The following is a 23,082-nucleotide window of genomic DNA, read 5'->3' as shown; positions in this document are numbered from 1 at the left end:
TATAACTGCTAGTTAACCTTTAGGTCGCCTCCCATCCCTGTCTTCAGTGTTTATTTGCTATTTGCTGCCTGATTCTCACCCCTTCCCTGTAGTGCTAACTTCTTGTTCATTGTTCTGATCTCAGAAGTCTGTAAGTATTTGTAAAACACACGAACATTCATTAGAGGGATTCTTTAAAGACTAGCACTGTTTTATTATGGCATTGTAAATCAAAACAGCATACTAGTAGCATGAAGAACACAAGAAATAATGCATCAGGAAGACAAACTGGAGTTGGTCACATTTGAGAAAGATTCTTTGGTAGATTATTCTGGTGGTTGCTTTATTAGTTGGTTTGTTATATCAAGGTTGATATAAAACCCAGTTATATTAATCAGAGGAAAAACATCCTGTGAGTATAAATAAATATTTGAGTATAAATAATTATTGCTATATAAAATATCCCATCATAAATATGTTAGGATATCTAAGATGAAAAATTGAAAATTATCAATTGTATTCAGAGTTGTTATTGGGCTTCAGTAGCCTACATTTGACAAAATGTACTGATGAAAAAGCCAGTACTAATTACTTTACAAATAAGTTAACTAATACGATGAAAGTTATTAAAAACAAAACTAATTGAAGGTTAAGTAACAGAAAAGTTGCTTATTATTTATTTTTGGTTGACTTCCATAAGATAACATAGTGCAAAGATAACTTGTAAGGGAATCATCCTTTATTCATTCCAAACCATGCACAAGTTTATTGTTTTGTCTGTGAGTCTGCTTTTTGGTCATGATACCCTTTCATATTGCCTGCCTGCCTGCCTGCCTGTCTTTGTTTTTTTCATTTTAGCGATCTGGTCATAAAATGGTTTTCAGAATTTGACATGATTGTTTGATTTTTTTTCTTCCCCAAGAAAAGGTAACATTTTAAAGATTTTCACAGTGACCTTGATAGACTTCAGACATAGTTACCATGAAACAGCAGCTGAGATGGCAGTGAGGTTGTTTCCACAGTTTCCTTATTAGCAAACCTTGTAAAGAAAGAAAAATCAACCAGGCACATACCTTATCATGACAATGATAAAAATAACTAACACCTGGGGTGAAGGGAGATGGTAGGCATACCCTAGAATATACCATTATAGGATAATTTAACGTCTAGGAGCCTATACTCTGGTTATTAAAACTACAGTTAAGTCAAGGATAGAGAAGAGAACTCTTAATGTCTAAACATAAGCAAAAACAAATGAGCCAACATCTTTTAATCACTGTCAAGCAACTGTTGAGCTTTGTTGACTTTATACCCTTAGCTTAGGCGTTACAAAAGAAGGAATTATAAAGTTTAGATTCTTTGTAAAAAAAATTTTAGTGTGCCATGTAGTCCTTTTGAAATGATTTTATTTTTATGGTGGACAAGATACCAGTATCCTTAGAGAAGCAGGGTAGATGACTGGAGACACCTTGAAACATTGAGACCTAGTTGCAGTGGAGCAAACGTACTTCCTAGATCTTGATTTCTGTTACTCACCTATATGCTATTAAAAGGATCAGTATTCTTTAACAAAAACTAAAGACATGTCTTAAGAACTTAAGATATTTTGAAGTGGCTCTTATTGTCCAAACTTGGGAGAATTTAACTATGAAGAGAAATAAAAATAATAGTACTATATTACATAGTACATTGATAAAATAGGGATAAATGAATTCATATAGTGATAATAAGTGAATGTGCTAATAAAAGAATGAATGAGGTAAGGCTTCTTATTGTAGAATGCTTACTAATCAGTGAGGAGGGACTGCTAGAAAATCACCATTGCCATAGTCACAGTAAACAGTACTTAGGACAAAAATTCCTACTGAGTGCTAAATCTTACTTGGAGGCAAATGTTTTTCTGTCCCTTTTTGTCCTATCTGTATGTTCCCAATTGGGTGAGAGTACATTAACTTCATTTTAAAGACCTTAGTTGTACATTAGATAGATAATGACTAGTTCTCAGGAAGTTTTGTAACTAAATTAGCTTTTTTAGCTCTCTGCACATAGGTCTGGTATGTGGGGTGAGTGTTAATTTCTCAAGGAAAAAGTCAGGCCTCCTTAGAATATCAGTAATTTAGAATATCTTCATCTTAGATATTTGATCATCAACCTCTTTAATAGTTTTGGGATTGGTAGACAGTTTTTGATGTGGACATTGAATTCATCTGATTTGGCAGCCTGACAGAGATTCAACAGGAATACAGTAACCATATGCTTAATTTTTCTTAAAGTAAAAGTGGAAAATGTATAATTATCTGAATATTTTTTTTTTGGTTTTTCGAGATAGGGTCTCACTCTGGCTCAGGCTGACCTGGAATTTACTATGTAATCTCAGGGTGGCCTCGAACTCTTGGCGATCCTCCTACCTCTGCCTCCCGAGTGCTGGGATTAAAGGCGTGCGCCACCACGCCCGGCCTGAATATTATTTTTATGTGGAATTTGCTTTTAATAAAGTAGTTCTTACTAGATGTTCTTACTAAATCAGTCCTGTATAAGGAAAGCCTTACTTACACCCACCGACTCAAGGTGAGGACATTCTTCTTCCTAGAAAGACGTAGTGGTCTGTGTGTCAAGGTTTACTTGTTCTTTTTCCCTCAAGTTGTTTGTTTCTTCCTTTGTAGGGAAAAACATATTGCTCTTTATAACTCTAGTTATATGTATTCGGCTGTAATGTTTAGTATTGAACCTCAGGTGAGTTAAAAAATATCTTTTTGTTCTCTTGGTGTTTATCTTTCTATATGTTGTTTCTGTGATCTCTTTATTCTCCATTGCACTGAGTGAATGAGGTATTGCTCATGACAAGACATAACAGTGACTCTTGTTTTTAAAAACTTAGAATGCCAAAGGCAATGACAGACAGACCTGGGACAGTATCTCCTGAAGAGCAACAATTTTCTTGGACTTATTTGCAAAATAAATCTTTTTTCATTTAAAATAAGGAAAAATTAAATACTTTCTTGCTTCAAATAAGAAAAACATTTCACATAGAAAGAGAAAGGTGCTATATGGAGGAATAGGCTACCAAGGAAAGAGAAGGGAAGTAAAAGGGAAGTAAATTCTTTTGAGAATGGAAACCAGATTTAAACCATTTCTGATTTTTAAAATTTATTTATTTATTTATTTGAGACGGGGAGGGGGGAATATGCATGTCAGGGCCTCCAGCCACTGCAAACGAACTCCAGGTGCAGGTGTTCCCTTGTGCATCTGGCTAATGTGGGACCTAGAGAATTGAACCGGGGTTCTTAGGCTTTGTAGGTGTGTGCCTTAACCACTAAGCCATCTCTCCATCCCCATTTCTGATTTTGTACCATCATATGAAAAGTTTCAATACTGTTTGCTGCTTTTTCTTAAGGCTATGCAGACCCATCTCACTATGTGAATTCTTAGAGAATATTTGATAGTTTAAAGAAGTAGAGTTCAATAGAAAAATCTGGCATCCCTTTGTATTACTTTTAATTACTTTAATAATGGTTCCTGTATTAGTATTGCCCTCTCAGATTGTAGCAGTTACCCTTTTTTTTTATTAATTTATTTATTTGAGAGCAATAGACACAGAGAGAAAGACAGATAGAGGGAGAAAGAGAGAGAATGGGCGCGCCAGGGCTTCCAGCCTCTGCAAACAAGCTCCAGACGCGTGCGCCCCCTTGTGCATCTGGCTAACGTGGGACCTGGGGAACCGAGCCTCGAACCGGGGTCCTTAGGCTTCACAGGCAAGCGCTTAACCGCTAAGCCTTTTCTCCAGCCCTGTAGCAGTTACCTTTTTGAAGCTAGAACAAAACACCAGAACAGAAGCAGCTTATAGGAGGAAAGGATTTATTTCAGCTTACAATTTCCAGGGGAAGTTTCATTATGACAGAGAAAGCCTAGCAGATCAGAAAAAGTGACTCCTATCTTGTCACAGTAGCTGAGAGACAGCTCAAGAGTGAGCTGGCTCTAACCACCCAGTGAGTGGGACTAATTTGTGCCTAAATGCTATCTGGACTGGAGAATGTAAATGTAGCTTTGAGATTGGTACAAGATGAACTAGAATGGTGTGCCATTCTATGTAAATGACCAGCCATGAACTATCTGGATATGTAATTTGTCACCTTTTAAAAAATGTGTGAAATATTTTAGTTTTTTGAAATAATATTTTAGTTTACAATATATTCTAGTTTAGAATGTTTAATACTTGTTTTCACTTTTTCTAGCCAAAAGATATTTGAATTTTTTTTTCATTTTTTTAAGGTAGGGTCTCACTGTAGCTCAGATTGATCTAGAAGTCACTCTGTAGTCTCGGTGGTCTCAAACTCATGGCAATCCTTCTACCTCTACCTCCTGAGTGCTGGGATTAAAAGTGTGTACCACCATGCCCAGCTAATTTTTAATTAATTCATTGGAGCGGGTAGAGAATAGGCACCTCATGGCCTTTAGGAACTGCATAAGAACTCCAGACACACATGCCACCATGTGCATCTGGCTTATGGGAGTTATACCTTGGTCCTTAGGCTTCTCAGGCCAGTGCCTTCACTGCTAAGCCATCTCTCTAGCCTTAAAACGAACCCAACATGGCTCAGGGAAATTAACGTAAGAGGGGTTGGAAAGATTGTTCAAGCCACAAGTTGGGGCATTATACACAGAGACATTGCCTCTTCCCCATAATTGATGGCTAACCCCACAATGCCCGATCCACAATCTCCAACAAGGAGGGTCCCTTTAGAGGGGCAGAGTGGAGGCTAACGATAGTACCAACATGGCTGTTTACACGTACCAACATGGCTGTTTACACACTGAGAATGTATATAAGAAAAAAATAAAGAAGAAGAAACTTAATAAAGTATCAAAAACCTACAATAAAGGAATGAATTAACTTGAAAAACCAAAAAAAAATGTATAAAGAATTACAGTAATTCTCCCTTATCTATGGTAACATTTGTAGTTTCAGTTATACCCAGAACAACTGCAAAATTAAACAGACAATTCTAGAACCAAGAAATTCATGCATAAAGAACTCTTCAACTCATTCTTGCTCTACCCCACTGATCATAGGAATCATCCTCTGTTTAGTACATTCACACCACGTATACTACCTGTTAGTCATTTGGTCTTTTATAGTCAGGCTGTCATGGCATTGGTCCCCTACTAATGATAAGTCCCTATGTTTGTATTATCTTTTTTTTTTAAATATTCTCTAGAATTTATTTTTTTTTATTTTTTATTTATTTTTTTTTTAAATTTTATTTTATTTTATTTATTTGAGAGCGACAAACACAGAGACAGATAGAAGGAGAGAGAGAGAATGGGCGTGCCAGGGCTTCCAGCCTCTGCAAACGAACTCCAGACGCGTGCGCCCCCTTGTGCATCTGGCTAACGTGGGACCTGGGGAACCGAGCCTCGAACCGGGGTCCTTAGGCTTCACAGGCAAGCGCTTAACCGCTAAGCCATCTCTCCAGCCCTATTTTTTTATTTTTTTTAATTTAATTTATTAGTTTTCTTTTCAGCAAATACAGGCAGTTTGGTACCATTGTTTAGGCTCATCTATGATCTACCCCCTTCCATTGGACCCTCCTTGTTGATGTAAATGGATCGTGCATTGTGGAGTTAGCCTCCAGTTATTGGTATGATAAATGTCTCTGCAAATCATGACCCAACATGTGACTCTGACATTCTTTCCGCCCCCTCTTCCACAAAGTTTCCCTGAGCCATGTTGGGTTCATTTTTGGTCTGCTTCAGTGCTGAGGTGTTGGGGGCCTCTGAGGCTCTGGCTCTCTGATTTGGTAGGAGTTGATTTTTCTCTGTGTTGGTCTCCTTCCCCTTTGTGCTGGTATCCGGTTCACAGGAAAACATCACCCTTGCTTGTTTCGCCAATTGTCCTTAGTTTCAGTTGGGCCCTTTTTGAGGTATGTTGGGGCAACTTTCTCCTTAGGATCTGCATCTGTCTGAAAAAGAGAAGCAGATTCTCCAACGGAGAGTAAGTTAGCACCCAGAAAATTGAGATAACACTTACTTTTTTTTTTTTTAAGTTTTATTTTTTTTATTTTTTTTATTCTTTTTTTTTTGAGAGCGACAGACACAGAGAGAAAGACAGATAGAGGGAGAGAGAGAGAATGGGCGCGCCAGGGCTTCCAGCCTCTGCAAACGAACTCCAGACGCGTGCGCCCCCTTGTGCATCTGGCTAACGTGGGACCTGGGGAACCAAGCCTCGAACCGGGGTCCTTAGGCTTCACAGGCAAGCGCTTAACCGCTAAGCCATCTCTCCAGCCCAACACTTACTTTTTTGATAGATAGTTTGATAGGTATAGGCCCTCTTGTACCCCATGATTGATGGTAGCTTGATATTGGAGAGTGGGCTTGTGTTTGGGTCTGGTTCTGACTTGTTTCCCAGCTCCAGCTATGGGTCTAGTACCACTGAGTGGATCAGTTAGCCAAATCAAGAGCAGTTGGTTCCTCACCATGGCTATGTGCCACTATTGCACTTGTGTGGGCATCACATCAGGTTATTTGTTGCTAATTAGGTTAGACAATGAGTTGCTTGGACAGATCTTGGACATTTCCCCCAGTCTCCCATGTAGCACCTTCTGGCACTAGACACGCTGACTGTCTGGGGACTGATTCTCTCCTGGCTTCCAGCCATGTCATTCCATTTTATGTGTCAGCTGCGTATGGAGTCTTCAGCAATAGGGTCTTACCACTGGCCTTTGGTGGGTCATCAAGTCCTCTGACAGAAGTCTGTCATTGTTTTGGGAAACCTTGTAGGTTTCTGTGATCAAAAGCTCATTGTGGATGGTATGCCCAAGCTGGAAGTGGGGGTTACAGGTCAGTGTCCACTAAGAAATTGAGGAAAAACATAACTAATATACAAGAGTTAGAGAGGAGAGAGATAGAGGGGAGAGGGGGAGAGGGAGGGAGGGAAGATGTCGAAGATTTAGGTTAGTCTTGGTCCTACCCTCTCCAGTGTCTTGTGGTTCAGGTGTTTCCTGTAAGGGTCTAGTGAAGGTTCAGCCATTTGGTCTGTCTTTTAGGAAGTAGAATTTTATGGTACCATTGCTGTTTGGGTCCAGATTACTGTTTTCCACCCTTCGATGCCCTCCCCGCCCTCCCATCCGTCCTATTGTCTAGTCCATAAGGTGCTTGCTGGGTATGTAAGGTATCTTGGGTAGATTCAGGTTAGGTGTTGTAGATGAGTGAGACTGTGTCGATTTTTTTTCTGTGATTGGGTAAGTTCGCTGAGAATGATCTGTTCCAGGTTCAACCATTTTTCCTCAAATTTCTTTGTGTCGTTTTTTCTTACTGCTGTATAGAATTCCATTGTGTAGATCTACCACATCTTTGTTATCCATTCTTCTAATGATGGACATCTGGGTTGATTCCAGCTTTTAGCTATTATAAATTGAGCCGCTACAAATATGGTTGAGCTGTATTATCTTTTTTTAAAAGAACATTTTATTTGTTTATTTTATTTTATTTTTTTTTGAGAGCGACAGACAGAGAAAGAGGCAGAGAGAGAGAGAGAGAGAATGGGCGCGCCAGGGCCTCCATCCACTGCAAATGAACTCCAGACGTGTACATCCCCTTGTGTATCTGGTTAACGTGGGTCCTGGGGAATTGAGCCTCAAACCGGGGTCCTTAGGCTTCACAGGCAAGTGCTTAACCGCTAAGCCATCTCTCCAGCCCTCTATTATCCTTTTTTTTTTTTTTTTTTTGGTTTTTCGAGGTAGGGTCTCACTCTGGTCCAGGCTGACCTGGAATTAACTCTGTCATCTCAGGGTGGCCTTGAACTCATGGCAATCCTCCTACCTCTGCCTCCCGAGTGCTGGGATCAAAGGCATGTGCCACCACGCCCGGCCTCTATTATCTTTTTTTTTTTTAATTTTTATTAACATTTTCCATGATTATAAAATATATCCCATGGCAATTCCCTCCTCTATTATCTTTTGAGTCATGAAAGTACATATTAATTAACTTTTTGTTCTGTTTTGTTTTTTGAAGCAGGGTCTCACTTTAGCCCAGGCTGACCTGGAATTCATTCTGTATTCTCAGGGTGGCCTTGAACTCCCAGTGATCCTCCTACTGGGATTAAGGCATGTGCCACCACACCCGGTTTAATTAACATTTTATTTACAATATTAGCCAAGGTTTGTATGTCATAAAGGGATGACATGTTTTGTACTTCATAACACTTAGTATCACATTAAAAGTCATCTACTGCTCTGTCTTTTGGCCTGGCCTATGCCCCTCAAGTCAGGGACTGCATCCTGTATTGCACTTGTATCTCCAGGAATGCTTCATGCATTTGATTGAGACACATCTTTTCCCCATCCCTGGATTCACATAGCTTTTTCCCCTCCCTCTCTTCCTTTCTTTTTCTTTTTTTATTAGTTATGTACACAGTATGTATACAGTCATGTTGGTACCATTGTTAGCCTCCTCCCTATCCTACCCCCTCTGCAGGGAACCTCCTAATTGGGAAATATGAATCATGCATTGTGGGGTTAGCCATCAGTTATGGGTAAGAGGCACTGTTTCTGTGCATAATGACCCAACGTGTGGCTCTAACCTTCTTTCCACCCGCACTTCCGCGAATTTCCCTGAGCCATGTTAGCTGTGTTTATGTCTGCTTCAGTGATGAGATCTTGGGAGCCTCTGTGTCTCTGGATATCTAGTTTGGTCGGAGTTGAATGTTCCGTGTGTCTAGCTCCTTCACGCTTGTGCTGGCACCAGGTTCACCAAGAAAGCAGCACTCTTGCTGATTTCCCCAATTACTTCAGCTGGGGCCCTGGTGAGGTGTGATGGGCTGATTCTGTCCTCAGGATCTGTGTCCATCTGGACAAGAGATGCAATTCTTTTTCCACTTTAAAAAATGTTCTTTATTTACCCCTGTTACAGTTAGTTTTGGGTGCCAGGGCAAACATTCTGCCAGAATCTAGGGGAAATTCCATCATGGCACAAAAAGGTTGCTCACTCTATAGATTCATAGCAGAGAGACACCAACAATAACTGACATGCACAAATGCCAGCTTTCTAACTAGCTATGAACACACCTTAGGGTGGGACTACAAGATCCACCTCCAGTAATACACCTCTTCCCCACTGGGGTCCATGTGCTGGAAATTCAAGTTGCAAGTTCAATCTTAATTAAAAATGCCTAAATCTATGGGGCCATACATTCAAACCACCACAATCCCACTATGTAATTTTATTATATTTTATTTTTAAAAGATTTATTTTTATTTATTTATTAGAGACAGAGAGATGGTTGTGTGGGGAGGAGGGAGAGAGAGAGAGAGAATGGGTGTGCCAGGGCCTCTAGCCACTGCAAACCAACTTCAGACAGCATCTGGCTTATGTGGGACCTGGAGAATTGAACATAGGTCCTTGGGCTTCACAGGCAAGCACCCTAATCACTAAGCCATTTCTCCAGTCCCCCATTGTATAATTTTAACACATACTCAATGCACCGGTTGTTCCTTCCTTACTTACTGGTGGGAAGGATATCCAAGACCACAGTGGGTGCTGAGACTGAATAATACCCAGCTCCTTATCCATTTTTTATACATACTTAAGATAGTTTTCTTTCTTTTTCTAATCAATATTTTTAGTCAGCATACAAAAATAGCTGGACTTTTCATGCATATACATCATTGTGCCTTCCTATTATTCAGTCCTCCATTATCCTCCTGCATTCTCTGTTCCATCTTTCTTTAAAAGATTATCTTAGCTGGGTATGGTGACTCATGCCTTCACTTGTGAGGCTGGTGCATGGAAGAGGATCATGAGGTTGCATTTAAGTTGCAAGGCGAGACCCTGGCTTATAAAACAAAAGGCAACAACAACAAAAATAAAAAAAAATTTAAGGACTGTCTTGTCTAGGAGGAGGTTCTGTTATAATAGAGGGGAGAAGGGAATTGATAGAATAGAGTTAGAAAATAACTTCATAGATAATACAGAACAAAAGTCTAAAATGGTATATGGCATTTTGGAATAGCCAAATAAAAATATGCTTTAAAAGGAGATATAAAGGGAAGAGAAAGGGAGGGAGGAGGGTACTTAATAGGTTGGTATTGTATATATGTAACTACAATGATTGAGATGGGGAGGTAATATGATGGAGAATGGAATTTCAAAGGGGAAAGTGTGGGGGGGGGGCGGTGGAGGGAGGGTATTACCATGGGATGGATATATATATGTGTTTGTTTGTTTGTTTGTTTGTTTGTTTGTTTGTTTTTGAGGTAGGGTCTCACTCTAGCCCAGGCTGACCTGGAACTCCCTCTGTAGTCTCAGGGTGGCCTCGAACTCACGGTGATCCTCCTACCTCTGCCTCCCGAGTGCTGGGATTAAAGGCGTGCGCCACCACGCCCGGCTTTCCATGGGATATGTTTTATAATCATGGAAAATGTTAATAAAAAATGTGAAAAGAAAAAAATATGCTTCAAATTGAGTGAGCAAAATACTTTAACCATGTATATGTAAATTTACCTTCCAGTGCAGAGTTTGGCCTGATACAGCTGGTTAACTTTTCAAAATATATTTCTTAGCCTTGAAGGCATGACAAATGTATATGAGGAGTGAACTACTTGAATTACTTTGTGAAGAAGAAGAAAAATTAATAGTCAGTAAACTAGTTAAATGTATTACCATTTGTGTCCTGCAAAGAATTTATTTTCGTCATCTGTTTCTCTGGAAAATGCTGGTTAAGTTTTAAGTAGTACGATGGTGGGAACTTTTCATGGATTTAGGAGTCATAGAGGTGATATTGTATATTATGCCAGCAGTCTATAATTTCTGTAGAATAAGAAAGAATGACTTATTATTTGTGGTGGTGTGAAGTTCCAAACAAAGAAAGTGAGTACAGACAGGGCTCACTTTCATTCTTTTCTTTTTAAGCTTTTTTTCTTTTTTCTTTATTTTTTTAGAGGCAGGATCTCACTCTAGCCCAGTCTGACCTGGAACTCACTCTGTAGTTCCAGGCTGGCCTTGACTTCATAGAGATCCTCCTATCTCTGTGCCTGAATAGAAGTTGGATGCTGATGTATTTACCTAGCACAAGTGCCTAGTAGAGTGGCTCACACTTATAATCTCAACTCTTGGGAGCTGAGGCTGATGGGTTACTAAAAGTTCTAGACCAGTTTGGTTACAGAGTTAGAACGTCTCTTAAAAATAGTAAAGTAGCCAGGCATGGTGGTACACACCTTTAATCCCAGCAATCAGGAGGCAGAGGTAGGAGGATCACTGTGAGTTCAAGGCCACCCTGAGATACAGAGTGAATTCTGGGTCAGCCTGAGTTAGAGTGAGACTGTACCTTGAAAAACAAACAAACAAAAATACCCGCAAGGACAAGCAACTAGCATAAGGGCTTTATTTTAATATAAAGATTAAAAGAATTCTAGCCAAGTGTTCATCATATGTGTGTATGTGCATACCTGTTGTTGAATGCTATCCATCAAAGGCCCTTGGCCAATTTTATTATCTGAGGCTAGGTAATCTGTAAAGAAAAGAGATTCGTTCGGTTCACAGTTCTAGAGGTCCAGGAGCATGAACTACTCTTGCTTAGCTTTGGTGAGGGACTCTTGGTGTTTGGCATCACTGTAATAGGAGCAGATGTGAGGGTGATTACATGGCAAGATAGAGAGCCAGAAATGTGAAGGCCAAGCTTGCTGTTTATTTACAGCCCATCCTACTTGAGAGACTGGCAGTCATTTTTCCAAAGGTAATGCCTCTGGTTACTTATTCATTGTACTCCTCCATCCTTTTAAGAATTCCATCACCTCTCAACATTGCTGTACTGAAGACCAAGCTTCCAGCACATGTAAACAAACCTAACATCATCAAAGTTATATTTATTTTACATGTCACCTTAAAGGAAGACATCCTGAAAAAATTTTGAAGGTAGTTTGGGGAAGCTAGGAGAGGTCTGCTGTAGGGTCTAGGCATATAGATGAACTAAATATTTCTAAAGAACTAGGTCAGCCAAGCATAATGGCACATGCCTATAATCTCAGCATCTGGGAGCCAGACACAGTAGGGTCACAAGTTCAAGACCAGCCTGAGATACATAACAAGACTGTCATGGAATCTGGGATGGGGGAAAAATTTGGTCACTGTCATTGAGAAATATTCTTCAGGTGTTAGGAGGATTAAAGATAGGCTGGAGGAATGAAGCCAGGCTGATGATATCATCATGTAGAAAGCAAAACATGATAAGAATGGATTGTTGGGTCACTTTAGTAGCTGTTGAATGACCACATATAGAAACATTTTCTTTTTGTATCCTTGTCCATGTCTTGTTGGAAATGGTCATTATCAGCAGGGCAGTCCTGCATTTCCTTAATATTTAACAGGGCTAAATCTAGATCCATATTATTGTTGTGTCCCCAACTTTATGCTTTAAAATGTTGACTAATGTGCATATTAAACTTTAACTAAGTTACATAGAGATTATTATGTTGCAGGGTTGGTACATTTGTATGTAGCTGATACACTTAAAGTAATTGTAAAGCTTAAAACTAACAAATCTATGTGAAAGGTAGAGGTAGTTGTTTTCATTGTGACTAATGACCTGTGGATGTGCACTGAGCTCTTACAAGTCAGTTGGCCTGCAGCTGGAATGTGAGCACCCACCACATACAAGGAACTACTACCAAGCCTTCTGTTTCTTTTGGAAGGAATTCACCCTCTAGTTAGGAAGCAGAGGGTTACTCCCAGTGAGGGCCTGCTGTTGACTATAGAGCACATGGTTCTTTTTTGGTAGAGAGTAAGGGAAAGTTGATGTGCATGATTTTTCCAAGTATCATCTTTGAAATAGCCTTTTTGTTTTGTTTTGTTTTGTTTTGTTTTTCGAGGTAGGGTGTCACTAGTCCAGGCTGACCTGGAATCACTATGTAGTCTCAGGGTGGCCTCAAATTCACAATGATCTTCCTACCTCTGCCTCCCAGGTTTGATGCCCTAGTACCCACGTAAAGCCAGATGCACAAAGTGATACATGCATCTAGGTTTTTTCTTTTTTGCAGTGGTTAGAGGCCCCTGGAATGCCTGCTCCACATCCCCTTCCTCCCAATCTCTCTTAACTAAGTTAACAAATAAAAAAAAGTTAAAAATTTGTTTATCTAGTTTTTTAATCTCATTTTTAACATAATTCATCAAAACTCTAAAATTACATTTATGGCTTACATTTTATTTCTGATATCTAACCTTTTTACACATTAAAATTAAAAAGAATGTATAGGGACTGGAGAAAATGGCTTAGTAGTTAAGGTGTTTGCCTGTAAAGCTAAAGGACCCTGGTTCAATTCCCCAGTACCCACGTAAGCCAGATGCACAAGGAGGCACATGCATCTGGAGTTTGTTTGCAGTGGCTGGAGGCCCTTGCATGCCAATTCTCTCCCTCCCTCCCTCCCCCCTCCAATAAATATATTTAAAAAAGAATAGGTAGATTAACACAAAAGAGAAGAGAAAAATCAATGAAATATTTTAAAACAGTAGCATACATATCATTCTGGAGCCATTTCGACTAGATGGAGATATCCCTGTACATTTCAGTAGATGTTAAAAGTATTTTCATCATAGTTGGCTCTGAACTGTTAAGAAAATTTATACCATGTTTCAAATAATCCCTTTGGATGCATAGACTCATTCAATATATTCCAAAAAGAAATTCTGTCAAGAGTAGAAGTAAATTAGCAGTTATATTGAAAACTTGGCTATCCAGAGTAATGTAGTCTCATAAGAGTTAATTGTTTATGGTAGCCACTTTATGAAGATTGTTGATAAATTTGTGAGAAAATTAAGGCCACTTAACATGTTATTTAATATTCCTATTATTTTTATGTGAGATTTTGTATTAAAATGTTTGTTCCAAAATAAACTTTGATTAAACCCTTAGGCAAAATTGATCTCTTTATTTAAGAAACTGGTGTATAGTAGAACCTGCTGCCTCTCAGCTGAGGCTGTATGGACAAAGTAGATTGTGATTTACAAGAACCATACTGTTATCTTTGAAAAGCAAATTGTTTCCCTGCAGTCCTTGCTCTTATCTGGATGCTTTGCCCTTTCAATGCATCAACCCACTGAGGCCCAGAGTTTTGTGAGACACGTATATGGAGATTGTCAGGCCTCTGCTTCTTGTGACAAGTATAGCTCTTAAGGAATTACTGGTTAATATAGAGGTACTTGTGACTACTTTGTGAATGATAGAAGAGCTGTCTTTGTCTTCATTGTCACGATTTTGTGAGAGCATTTTATTTTATTTTATTTTGGTTTTGTTTGTTTTTCAAGGAAGGGTCTCACTATAGCCCAAGCTGACCCTGGAATTCACTATGTAGTCTCAGGGTAGCCTCGAATTCACAGTGATTCTCTTGCCTCTGCTTACCCAGTGCTAGGATTAAAGGTGTGCGCCACCCCACCCAGCAAGAGCATATTTTCATTGTACATTTTGTCCTTTATGTGGTGACTTTGCAGCCTTGGTTTTCTCAGGAAGCACCATGTGGGATTTACTTCTTAGCTACACATGTTCCTGTTTCACTTTTCTTACTCTTCCCACAAAACATTACTAAATCTCTGGATCAGAGTTACAGGTCACTGACTTTAGTAAATTATGATTAACAATGTTAAACAGACATAATTTTTCTTATTTAAGCCTTTATTTTTATGCCATTTATTTGCTAGTTGTTATTTGAATTTCATCATTTATCCACTTAAATATGTAATTAGTCTACAAAATGCCTGGCATAGTGTAACAGGTAGTATCTTAAATCTTGAACCAGGAGGAGAAAAATAGGGAATTAGAGCTACTGTATAGGGAAGGGCACCAAACCCAGAGTTCCTTCTTGCTGTAACAGGGCAGCTGAGAGCTCCTCACCCTGTCAGCATCACTGACTGGGCTGGATGAAGGAGGTGACTGAGCTAAGCACTATGTTACAGCTTTTAGGATCTCCTGTTGGTCAAGAAGGGCTATGGGTATCTGTAAATAAAGGGTTGTGATCTGAGAAATGATACTGTCTCACCTGTTTTGGATCCTGGGCCTCATAAGTATCTGACATAAGCATCTTTAAAACCACTTCCCTAGGGACAATATAGTCTACATTTTGGAACATAAATTCAAATTTTTGCCTTTGGTTCTAGTCTTATTGAATTTACTAGTGTTCCTCTAATTTACCTGTCCTTGGTTATAATCCCAGAGCAGGGTCAGCAAGATAAACTACTTGATGTCCTTATTTTATACGTGATTAAGGCCCAGAACAACCAAATCACTTCCCTGAAAATTTAAAATCATGTAGTTGTAAAGCTAGGACTGGAGTCTCTGCCCTTTGGCAACATTTCCCTTTAGAATGATGATGAGTGACTTCCTGAAGAAAGCCATATCTAACCTTATATTTTAGCCAGTGCAGAGGCAAACATGAATAAAAAGGTTGGGGAAAGTCGAGGAGAATTTGGAGGAAAGAGTGACATAGAGTTTGATCCACATTAGAAAGGTAAAGAGGAGTAGAGAGAGAGAGCATTCTGTAATTAAAACAATCAATTTATTTTAAAAGGATATGAGTGGCAGACTGTGGAGTTGAAATTATTTTGGAAGGCATAGAAATAAGTCATAAATTTATCTCTATATTTTTGAACGAGGAAGTAAAGAAATGAACATAGTAGCTCTGAATTAAGATTTGGAGTTATGGAAGATTAGTTACAGGTCTGTTGTAAGATGATAGTGAGAGGAAAAGAGCCATATGTAAATGGTGGCAATGATAATAGGAAGAATTTTCAAGCAGAAAGGAGTTGGCCATTGTGACTGAGGAATAGAATTGTTATTTTGCATCATTTAAGTATAAGTAGACACGTGAGGGTAGTGGCTGCTATCCTGCCAGCAGAGTTAGAAATTATGTTAGTATTAAGTACAATTGATGTTTACTGCTGGCTTTTGTTAGCTAGTTAGTGTTGGCTGGTTAGCTTTTAGAAGACAATGGAAGTGAAGGATCTCCCCCAGGACATACTATGTTCAGAGCACTAGATTATTCAGTTTTGAATAAAGTTTGAATTATTTAGCCATGGTTCTAGACTTATTACAGACTTTGAAGTCACACTGGAATAAATGGAAAGATGGAAGAGGATAGAGAGTAGGAAGAAGACATTGTGAGCATTCTTAATAGCTTTGTGGTGTTTCTGATACTGTTCTTAACACACAAAAGATTCCAAAGTAAAGCAACAATTTAGGCACCCCAGTTGTATTCTAGTTGTACTCCAGTTGTATCCCGGTTATACCCCAGTTGGCTGGGGTGGGAGATTTAGCTTTAACTCCGGGAGGTGAAATTGTTTATTTTGCAGCTAAATTCTTTATACAACCATATAGTTGGTTCTAAATTTTCAAATCTGCTAATGAAAACACAGCTAAATATGCCACCTAAATTAATACTTTATTTCCCAAACAAACTGGATTTAGCTAAAAACAATTCTTATATTTGCTGATACCTCAGTGAAAAGATACGTTTATCCAGTTACCAGTTTACAATACTGCTTAACTGGGCAATATAAGAGTCCCTGCTTTAACTTTTAATTCAGGAGCTTGTCTGAAGCTTTTACATAGCTCTCTTTTTTTTTTTGTTACATTTTTTAAAATTTATTTTTCTTTATGTATTTGAGAGAGAGAGAGAGAGAGAGAGAGAGAGAGAGAGAGAGAGAGAATGAGCATGCCAGGGCCTCTAGCCACTGCAAATGAACTCCAGATGCATGGGCCACTTTTTGCATCCGCTTTACATGGTGGGTCCTGGGGAATCGATCCTCGAACCAGGGTCCTTAGGCTTCACAGGCAAGCACTTAATAGCTACACCATCTCCCCAACCCTACATATAGCTCTTTTCTTGAGATACTGAATAAGTGTAAGAATCAAGGCATTCTACAGGAAAGTAGGATCATGTGAATATACATGGAAAGCATTTTTCTTATTCCTTTTCCTATGGCCCAGTGGCTCATGTTCGCCAGCTCAGTACTTTGAAGTAGTGCTGATTGCAAATCTGGCTTATAATAGTAATGTGTTTAGCCTAATTAATGCTACCAATTTTTGCCTTTTAAAATTGTCTTCTTGCTCATATTACTTAGTTTCTCTCCTCTTTAACGTACATGACTTCCCCCCAACATTGGATTTGGTGATTTTGTGCTCACAGTCTACTTCAGGCTTGGCAGACTGGGTGATAGTAGATAGTGGAGCCTCAGATAGTCCACCCAACTGCTCTGGCATATTTCACTAACTGTAAATCAGCAAGTTGACCACTAGATGTCACAAGCCTGTAAATCCAGCAATTGGGAAGCTGAGACAGGAGGATTGCTGTTGTGAGCTTGTTGGGCTACATCGCAAATAACAGACAAGGCAGGGATATATATGCAAGACTTTTTAAAAAACAAATATGATATAGAATATAGTTGATTTCTTAGATATGGGCATATCCAACACAGTTTCTGTACATCAATAATAGCTATGAATGCAGCCCAACACATTTGTAGATGACAGCCTCATATCACAGTGTCAAAAGATTTGATACCCCTATTTAGAGTTAGTCTGAAATTAGGGGATGAGGTGTTATGGAAGGAGAAGGAGCTCTTTGAAATTACATTGCCTGCATTTCTTATCAAGTAAGATATTAATGATGGGCATGTATTATGTTTGGAATAAAGTCTGATTCTTTTGCAGTCCCTTACTGTATGTATCTTCTTGTGTTCATAAACTCTGTTATTCCATTTCCAATAAACAACTGACTCATTTTACAGAACAGTCTACTCTGATCCCGTTGCTGAAGAGGCAAGCATGTCTTAAAGTATTGAAGTTGAGCTAATGACTGTTTTATTCATGTAAGTTTCCTATAGTTGAATTCAAAAGAAAATTTTGCTAGCATATTAAGTGAAGAAGTTATTTCTGACTACCTCAGAGAAGAATGAGTTTTGTTTATTTTTATTTTATTTTATTTTGGTTTTCTGAGGGAGGGGTCTCACTCTAGTTCAGGCTGACCTGGAATTCACTATGTAGTCTCAGGGTGGCGTTCAACTCACGGCGATCCACCTACCTGTGCCTCCCAAGTGCTGGGATTAAAGGTGTGCGCCACCACGCCCAGCAAGAGTTTTATTTTTAACCCACATTCTGATAACATAACTTTTAAAAACAATTCATATTTCTATGTGGGTAGATAGGTATATTTTTACATATGTAATTATTTCATAGTTTGGATAATTCAGACCAAAGAAAGTAAAATTTGTGGTTTATTTTTGTCCTATTTTATTCTAATAAAATATATCTTAAGCCATCCATTTTCTCCATCCTTGGCTGCTATTATCTTGACTGTTTTTGCCTGGTTTCCTTTCTAGCTGATGTATTGCTGGTCCGTATCTGGTGTTACAGAAGAATATAAATGCTCCACAAAGCATCTTGGTCTCTGCCAGAATGTTTTCGGTTTCTCAGTTATAATGAAATGGACCAGGTAGTTTGGCTCTAAGTAAATGAGTGGCTCAGGTTTGCTCTCAGTGTATGAAGGCTTGAAGTTCATTAGGCTGTGTAAGTAAGTTGCTCAGGTCTCTCTCTTGGCATATAATGTCTCTGAATTCATAATGCTAGTTGTTCCTGTGAGGCGAGGTAGGAACATGGCTTCAGCTGTTTACTGATTGTGGTCCTTGGGCACCAGATAGTGGATGCTAGAATGTACTGCAGAAAAGCTGATTAAAGTATTACAATCTTCAATAGGCAGAATAGAAAGTCATGTATAATACTTGTTTCTGCTTTGTCGGATGATGCATTTATATATTTACTCTTGAAAGCTTTGGCTTATTATCAACTTATCCAGAAAGGGGTAACACTTTTCCAAACTGTATTTTAGTGAAAACATCAGTTATATATGCCTGATGAGAACATTATACAGGAAGACTTGAAGGATTCTAAATCCTTTGCAGTTTTTTTATCTAGTGTTTTGGAGTCATGAATCTTAGCGTCTGAAATGTCAGTACTGGCTGCTTGTAGTTCACAATGTTAGTGTGTTCTTACTGAGTATCAGAATATTAACTATCAGAAGTCAGCTCCTCCTCCCCACTCTCCTGGCTGTCTTCCTTCACAATGGAAGTATGGAAATATTTTATGTAATCATAAAACTATTTAAATATTTACAAGTATTTCAGTGTTTTCTCATTGATTTTAGAATAAGGTTTATTACACTTTTTAGCCCAGAAAGCCCTTCATCACCCTTTCTTTTACCCTCTTTCTCATTCTCCTGCAAGCGTCCTTTGCTGCAGTTTTCTTTTTTCTTCTATATGATGGTTGCCTGCTCCCTGTCTCCTCACTCTCCCGTAACCACTGTTTACCTGAAATCACCTGTTCTTTTCCTTCAAATAACAGCTCTGGCTTCTGCTCCAGGGCACTGCCTTAAGCCACAGCTATAGTCATAGCCACCACAGCCATGCGGTTTGGTTAGTAATCCCATCTAGACTAACCAGTAGGCTCACCATAGCATTTCATAGGGTTTTTTCATAACCTGCTGTCATCATTTGTTTGTCACACTTCCTTAGTAGAGTAACATTCTTTGAGGCCAGAGATGTTGTGTATTTTAATCTGGCATATAGGCCTTTTGACTGAGTAGTTTTTATAGATGTTTTCCTTAATTTGGATGCTTAGATATTAATTCTTTAGGCCTTTGAAGGTAAGGATTGTGCCATTTTCCTCAGGAAGAGACTTTTTAACATGGCTTTCACCTCTATATTCCTGCCCAGTATGTTCAAATTCTATACTGCTGTTTAAAATGTTTAATAAAGGTAAGCATTTGGCTTTGAGTCTGTTTACTAGAAAATCATTAAAGAATTTGAAGGACATGCAGTTTATGGAATATTGAAAAGACTTATTCTGTGATCATGAAATTATTCATCCTAGCTGATTAGTTTTTAAGAAATGCTTATTTAAAATATTTATTTGCATGTGCATGTGTGTTATAGGCATACTAGGGTCTCTTGCCCCAGGAAACTCCAGTTGTTTGTGCCACTTTCTGTATCTGACTTATGTAAGTACTGGGGAAGTACTTGGGCTTTGAAGACAAATCCTTTTTGGGGGGGTGGGAGTGAGGAGTTGGCTTGTTTTTGAAACTGGCACTTTATTGGTATACACAATTCCCTTAGAAGAGAATAGATACTTAACAACTTTCTTATTTGAAAATATCTAGTTAGCATTTGTAGATTTTAAGTCTTAACCTAGGAAGACAAAGATAAAGCTGAAGAACAGTTGCTAGGAAACAATTATAGGAGATAAACTTGTGCTTGGTGGCCCTGGACATCTTTCTAGTATTTTCATTATTCTACTGCATTTTCTAGCAAATAGGAAATAAGTTATATTTACAAGAGATTAAAAAATAAAGGTTATTTTATAACTTCAATTTCTTTTTATATGTTTATCAATACTTGTTTTCATGTAGTGATTTGCCAACCACTTTGTGTAATTATTTCTTTGATGATGCTGCAAACTGAGTGTATTATAGCTGAATCACAGTCCTGGATATTCATTTTATTTATTGAAGGAAGAAACACTGTATCATTAAGCTCCTTGCCCTTCAATTGAGCTTCCAAAAGAAACTTGTTAGAGCTGAAATACCCTAAGATATTTGTTATCAAAGGTTCTTAATTCTTTTTTTCAACCTGCAGTATATTTTGAAAATCCATTGTGAAAAATTAGAAGGGGAGGAAATAAGCGCATTATAGTAATTGTATGTCTGCTTATTCTCTGAGACCCTAGCCTCCTTTTAAAAACTATGTTTAAGATTTATTGTTTATAAAATTTATTATACAAAATAAGGTTAAAGCACACTGTGTTATCGTGGTCATTTAAGAACGCGTTCCCTGTTTGGGTTTTGGAGCGCTGCTTCAAGAGGTTCGTAGCATTTGGTACGTAGTTCACGTATTTCTAGTCTACAGACCTTTCCTATCGAGGCAAAGGCTTCATGGTTCTGATATTTGCATTTTCTGTTGCTGTAAAGCTCAGTGATAGTGAATTACAAAAAACTTTCCATATCATTACAGATGAAATTGTGTTTTTCCTTGAGGACTAGTAATTTGTATCTTCAAAGAGCTACGTTATTTTGCTTTTGTCTCAGGGTGTATTATGCCTCACAAGTGCACTGTGACAGCCTGAATAGAAAAGGGGGGAGGGGACATTGTCTTCAGCTGGCATGCTGTTATCAGAGGGAATGTGTTTCTGGACACGAGATTTAGCATTCATTGGTTGTCTGAAGAAAGCTATTTCATCTGAGGATTGGACAAGAAGCTGCGTCCATTTGCTGCCCGTCTCCAAGGCACTGGTGATGCTGCCTTCACAAGCTGCCTAACGTCACGGCTCCATCACCCAGCGGGGTGTGGACTCTCCTTTTCTGTTCTTCTCGATTTAATTCTCTATTTGCTGCCTACTGCATTTCTTAATCTGTCTTCTGCCAAATGCTAACAGCATGATATTTTGCAATCATCTAGGTGAATACAAGAAAGACGAACTCCTAGAAGCTGCTAGGTAAGTGGTTCCATTCATTTTAAGTGAGTATAATGCATGGACGGGAGAAGAGGGGAAGGGCAGGTGGAGGACCAGAAAAATTTATAACATGTTATTGTCTTGCTTGGATTTTAAGCAGTAGTGTGGATAAGACCAACTCATTCACTGTATACTGTATTTATCCACAGTGTTAGTGAAGATAATGACAATACCTTTTACTGTTGCAAGGATTATGAGTTAATATTATTTGGAGCATTTATAAGGTACCTGCAATCCTTAGGTGCCGAGCCATTCAGATGATATTCTCAGAGTGTTTATATGTCTATATCTTTATCTTGCACTAAAGATTGTTCTAGCCACACTGGAGTGAGAGACATAAAGTAGGTGTTAAAATCTTTAGCTGTTTTTGTTTAGTTTTTGATCATTGATAATTTAACTGAGTACCTCTTTACAAAATTTGAATGTATTTTTAAAACTCCAATGTCTTAGACCATTGTTTAGAATAAAGTTTGTAATTAAGATGACTTTATATAGATTAGTAAAACAAAGATGTTGCATGGTACATTATCTAGTATATATTACTATATAATGATAACAGGAATTATATTCATTAAAGTAAACATAAGAGACCCATTGTGCTCTATGTAAAAGTTAAAACAAAACACCTATTATTTTCCATTCTCTTGTGAGAAATATGCATAAATTTTCCTAAGAAGCCCTATCGTATTATAGAAATTGACTTACTACCTTTTCATAGGAGTGGTAATGAAGAAAAACTAATGGCTTTACTGACTCCTCTCAATGTGAATTGCCATGCAAGTGATGGACGAAAGGTAAGCTGTTTGAGTGCCACCCCCTTCAGTACTTCTTGTGTACTATAAAATTTTCAAAGTGGGCATGCATATATGTATCTCTGTGTACATATACATGCATACATATTTATGGCTATATTTTTACTGGCATCTTTTTTCACTGTAAAATGAAATGCTTCTTGGCAGTAATGACACTCAAAGTGCGGGTAATACATAGATCTTTAAGCAACCCTTTTCTCATAAATATCAGGCACTGAAACTTGTTTGTTGCATGAATGGCATATAGTTTTCTTCAGTGATTAATATGAACACATTTTCTGTGTACATTAATGAAAATATTTAGGACTTTTACATTCATCTTTATTAGGACACATGCATATTTTCTTTCTTTTTGCAGATTTATTTTCTGATACCAGCAGATTTTCCATTTTAATGATTTTTTTTTTAAGATCTACATGATCGTTCTGCTTTATTCTTACTTTCATTTAATTTTGGCTTGTTAAATGAAAATAGAATAAAAGAGGAATCTTGTGCCTTAATATACACTTGTCATCACTGTAAGGTATGAAATATACAGCTAGATGGAATTGTAATCTGCTTCAACCCAGGTAACGGGCTGCAAAGTTTTGCAGAGATTTACTAACAGACTGAAAACTGAGCGCTCCATACTGCAATAGACTAGCGAGGTCTTACTCAGTGCTGCCACTTACTCTCAGGAGGTGTTTTTAAGTGGCAACTGATCTTTTTTTTTCTTCAGTTTTAAAATTGCTTCAGGGAGTTTAACACTCACGT

At 38.3% G+C, this 23,082-nt stretch overlaps 1 protein-coding gene across 1 annotated transcript in view; it reads left to right on the top strand.

Annotated features, from left to right (window-relative positions):
• Tnks (tankyrase) overlaps nt 1-23,082 on the top strand; it is a 194,778-nt gene that overhangs the window by 67,846 nt on the left and 103,850 nt on the right. Inside the window, exons 4-5 of the mRNA XM_004666930.2 lie at nt 21,463-21,499; nt 22,236-22,311. Coding sequence (XP_004666987.1) covers nt 21,463-21,499; nt 22,236-22,311 — 113 coding nt within the window. The remainder of the gene's footprint in view (nt 1-21,462; nt 21,500-22,235; nt 22,312-23,082) is intronic.

Source organism: Jaculus jaculus, chromosome 9 (assembly GCF_020740685.1).
Source record: "Jaculus jaculus isolate mJacJac1 chromosome 9, mJacJac1.mat.Y.cur, whole genome shotgun sequence".
NCBI classification, from domain to species: Eukaryota; Metazoa; Chordata; class Mammalia; order Rodentia; family Dipodidae; genus Jaculus; species Jaculus jaculus.
Note: the sequence above shows the minus strand (reverse complement) of the source record. Positions and strands in the feature narration are given on the sequence as shown.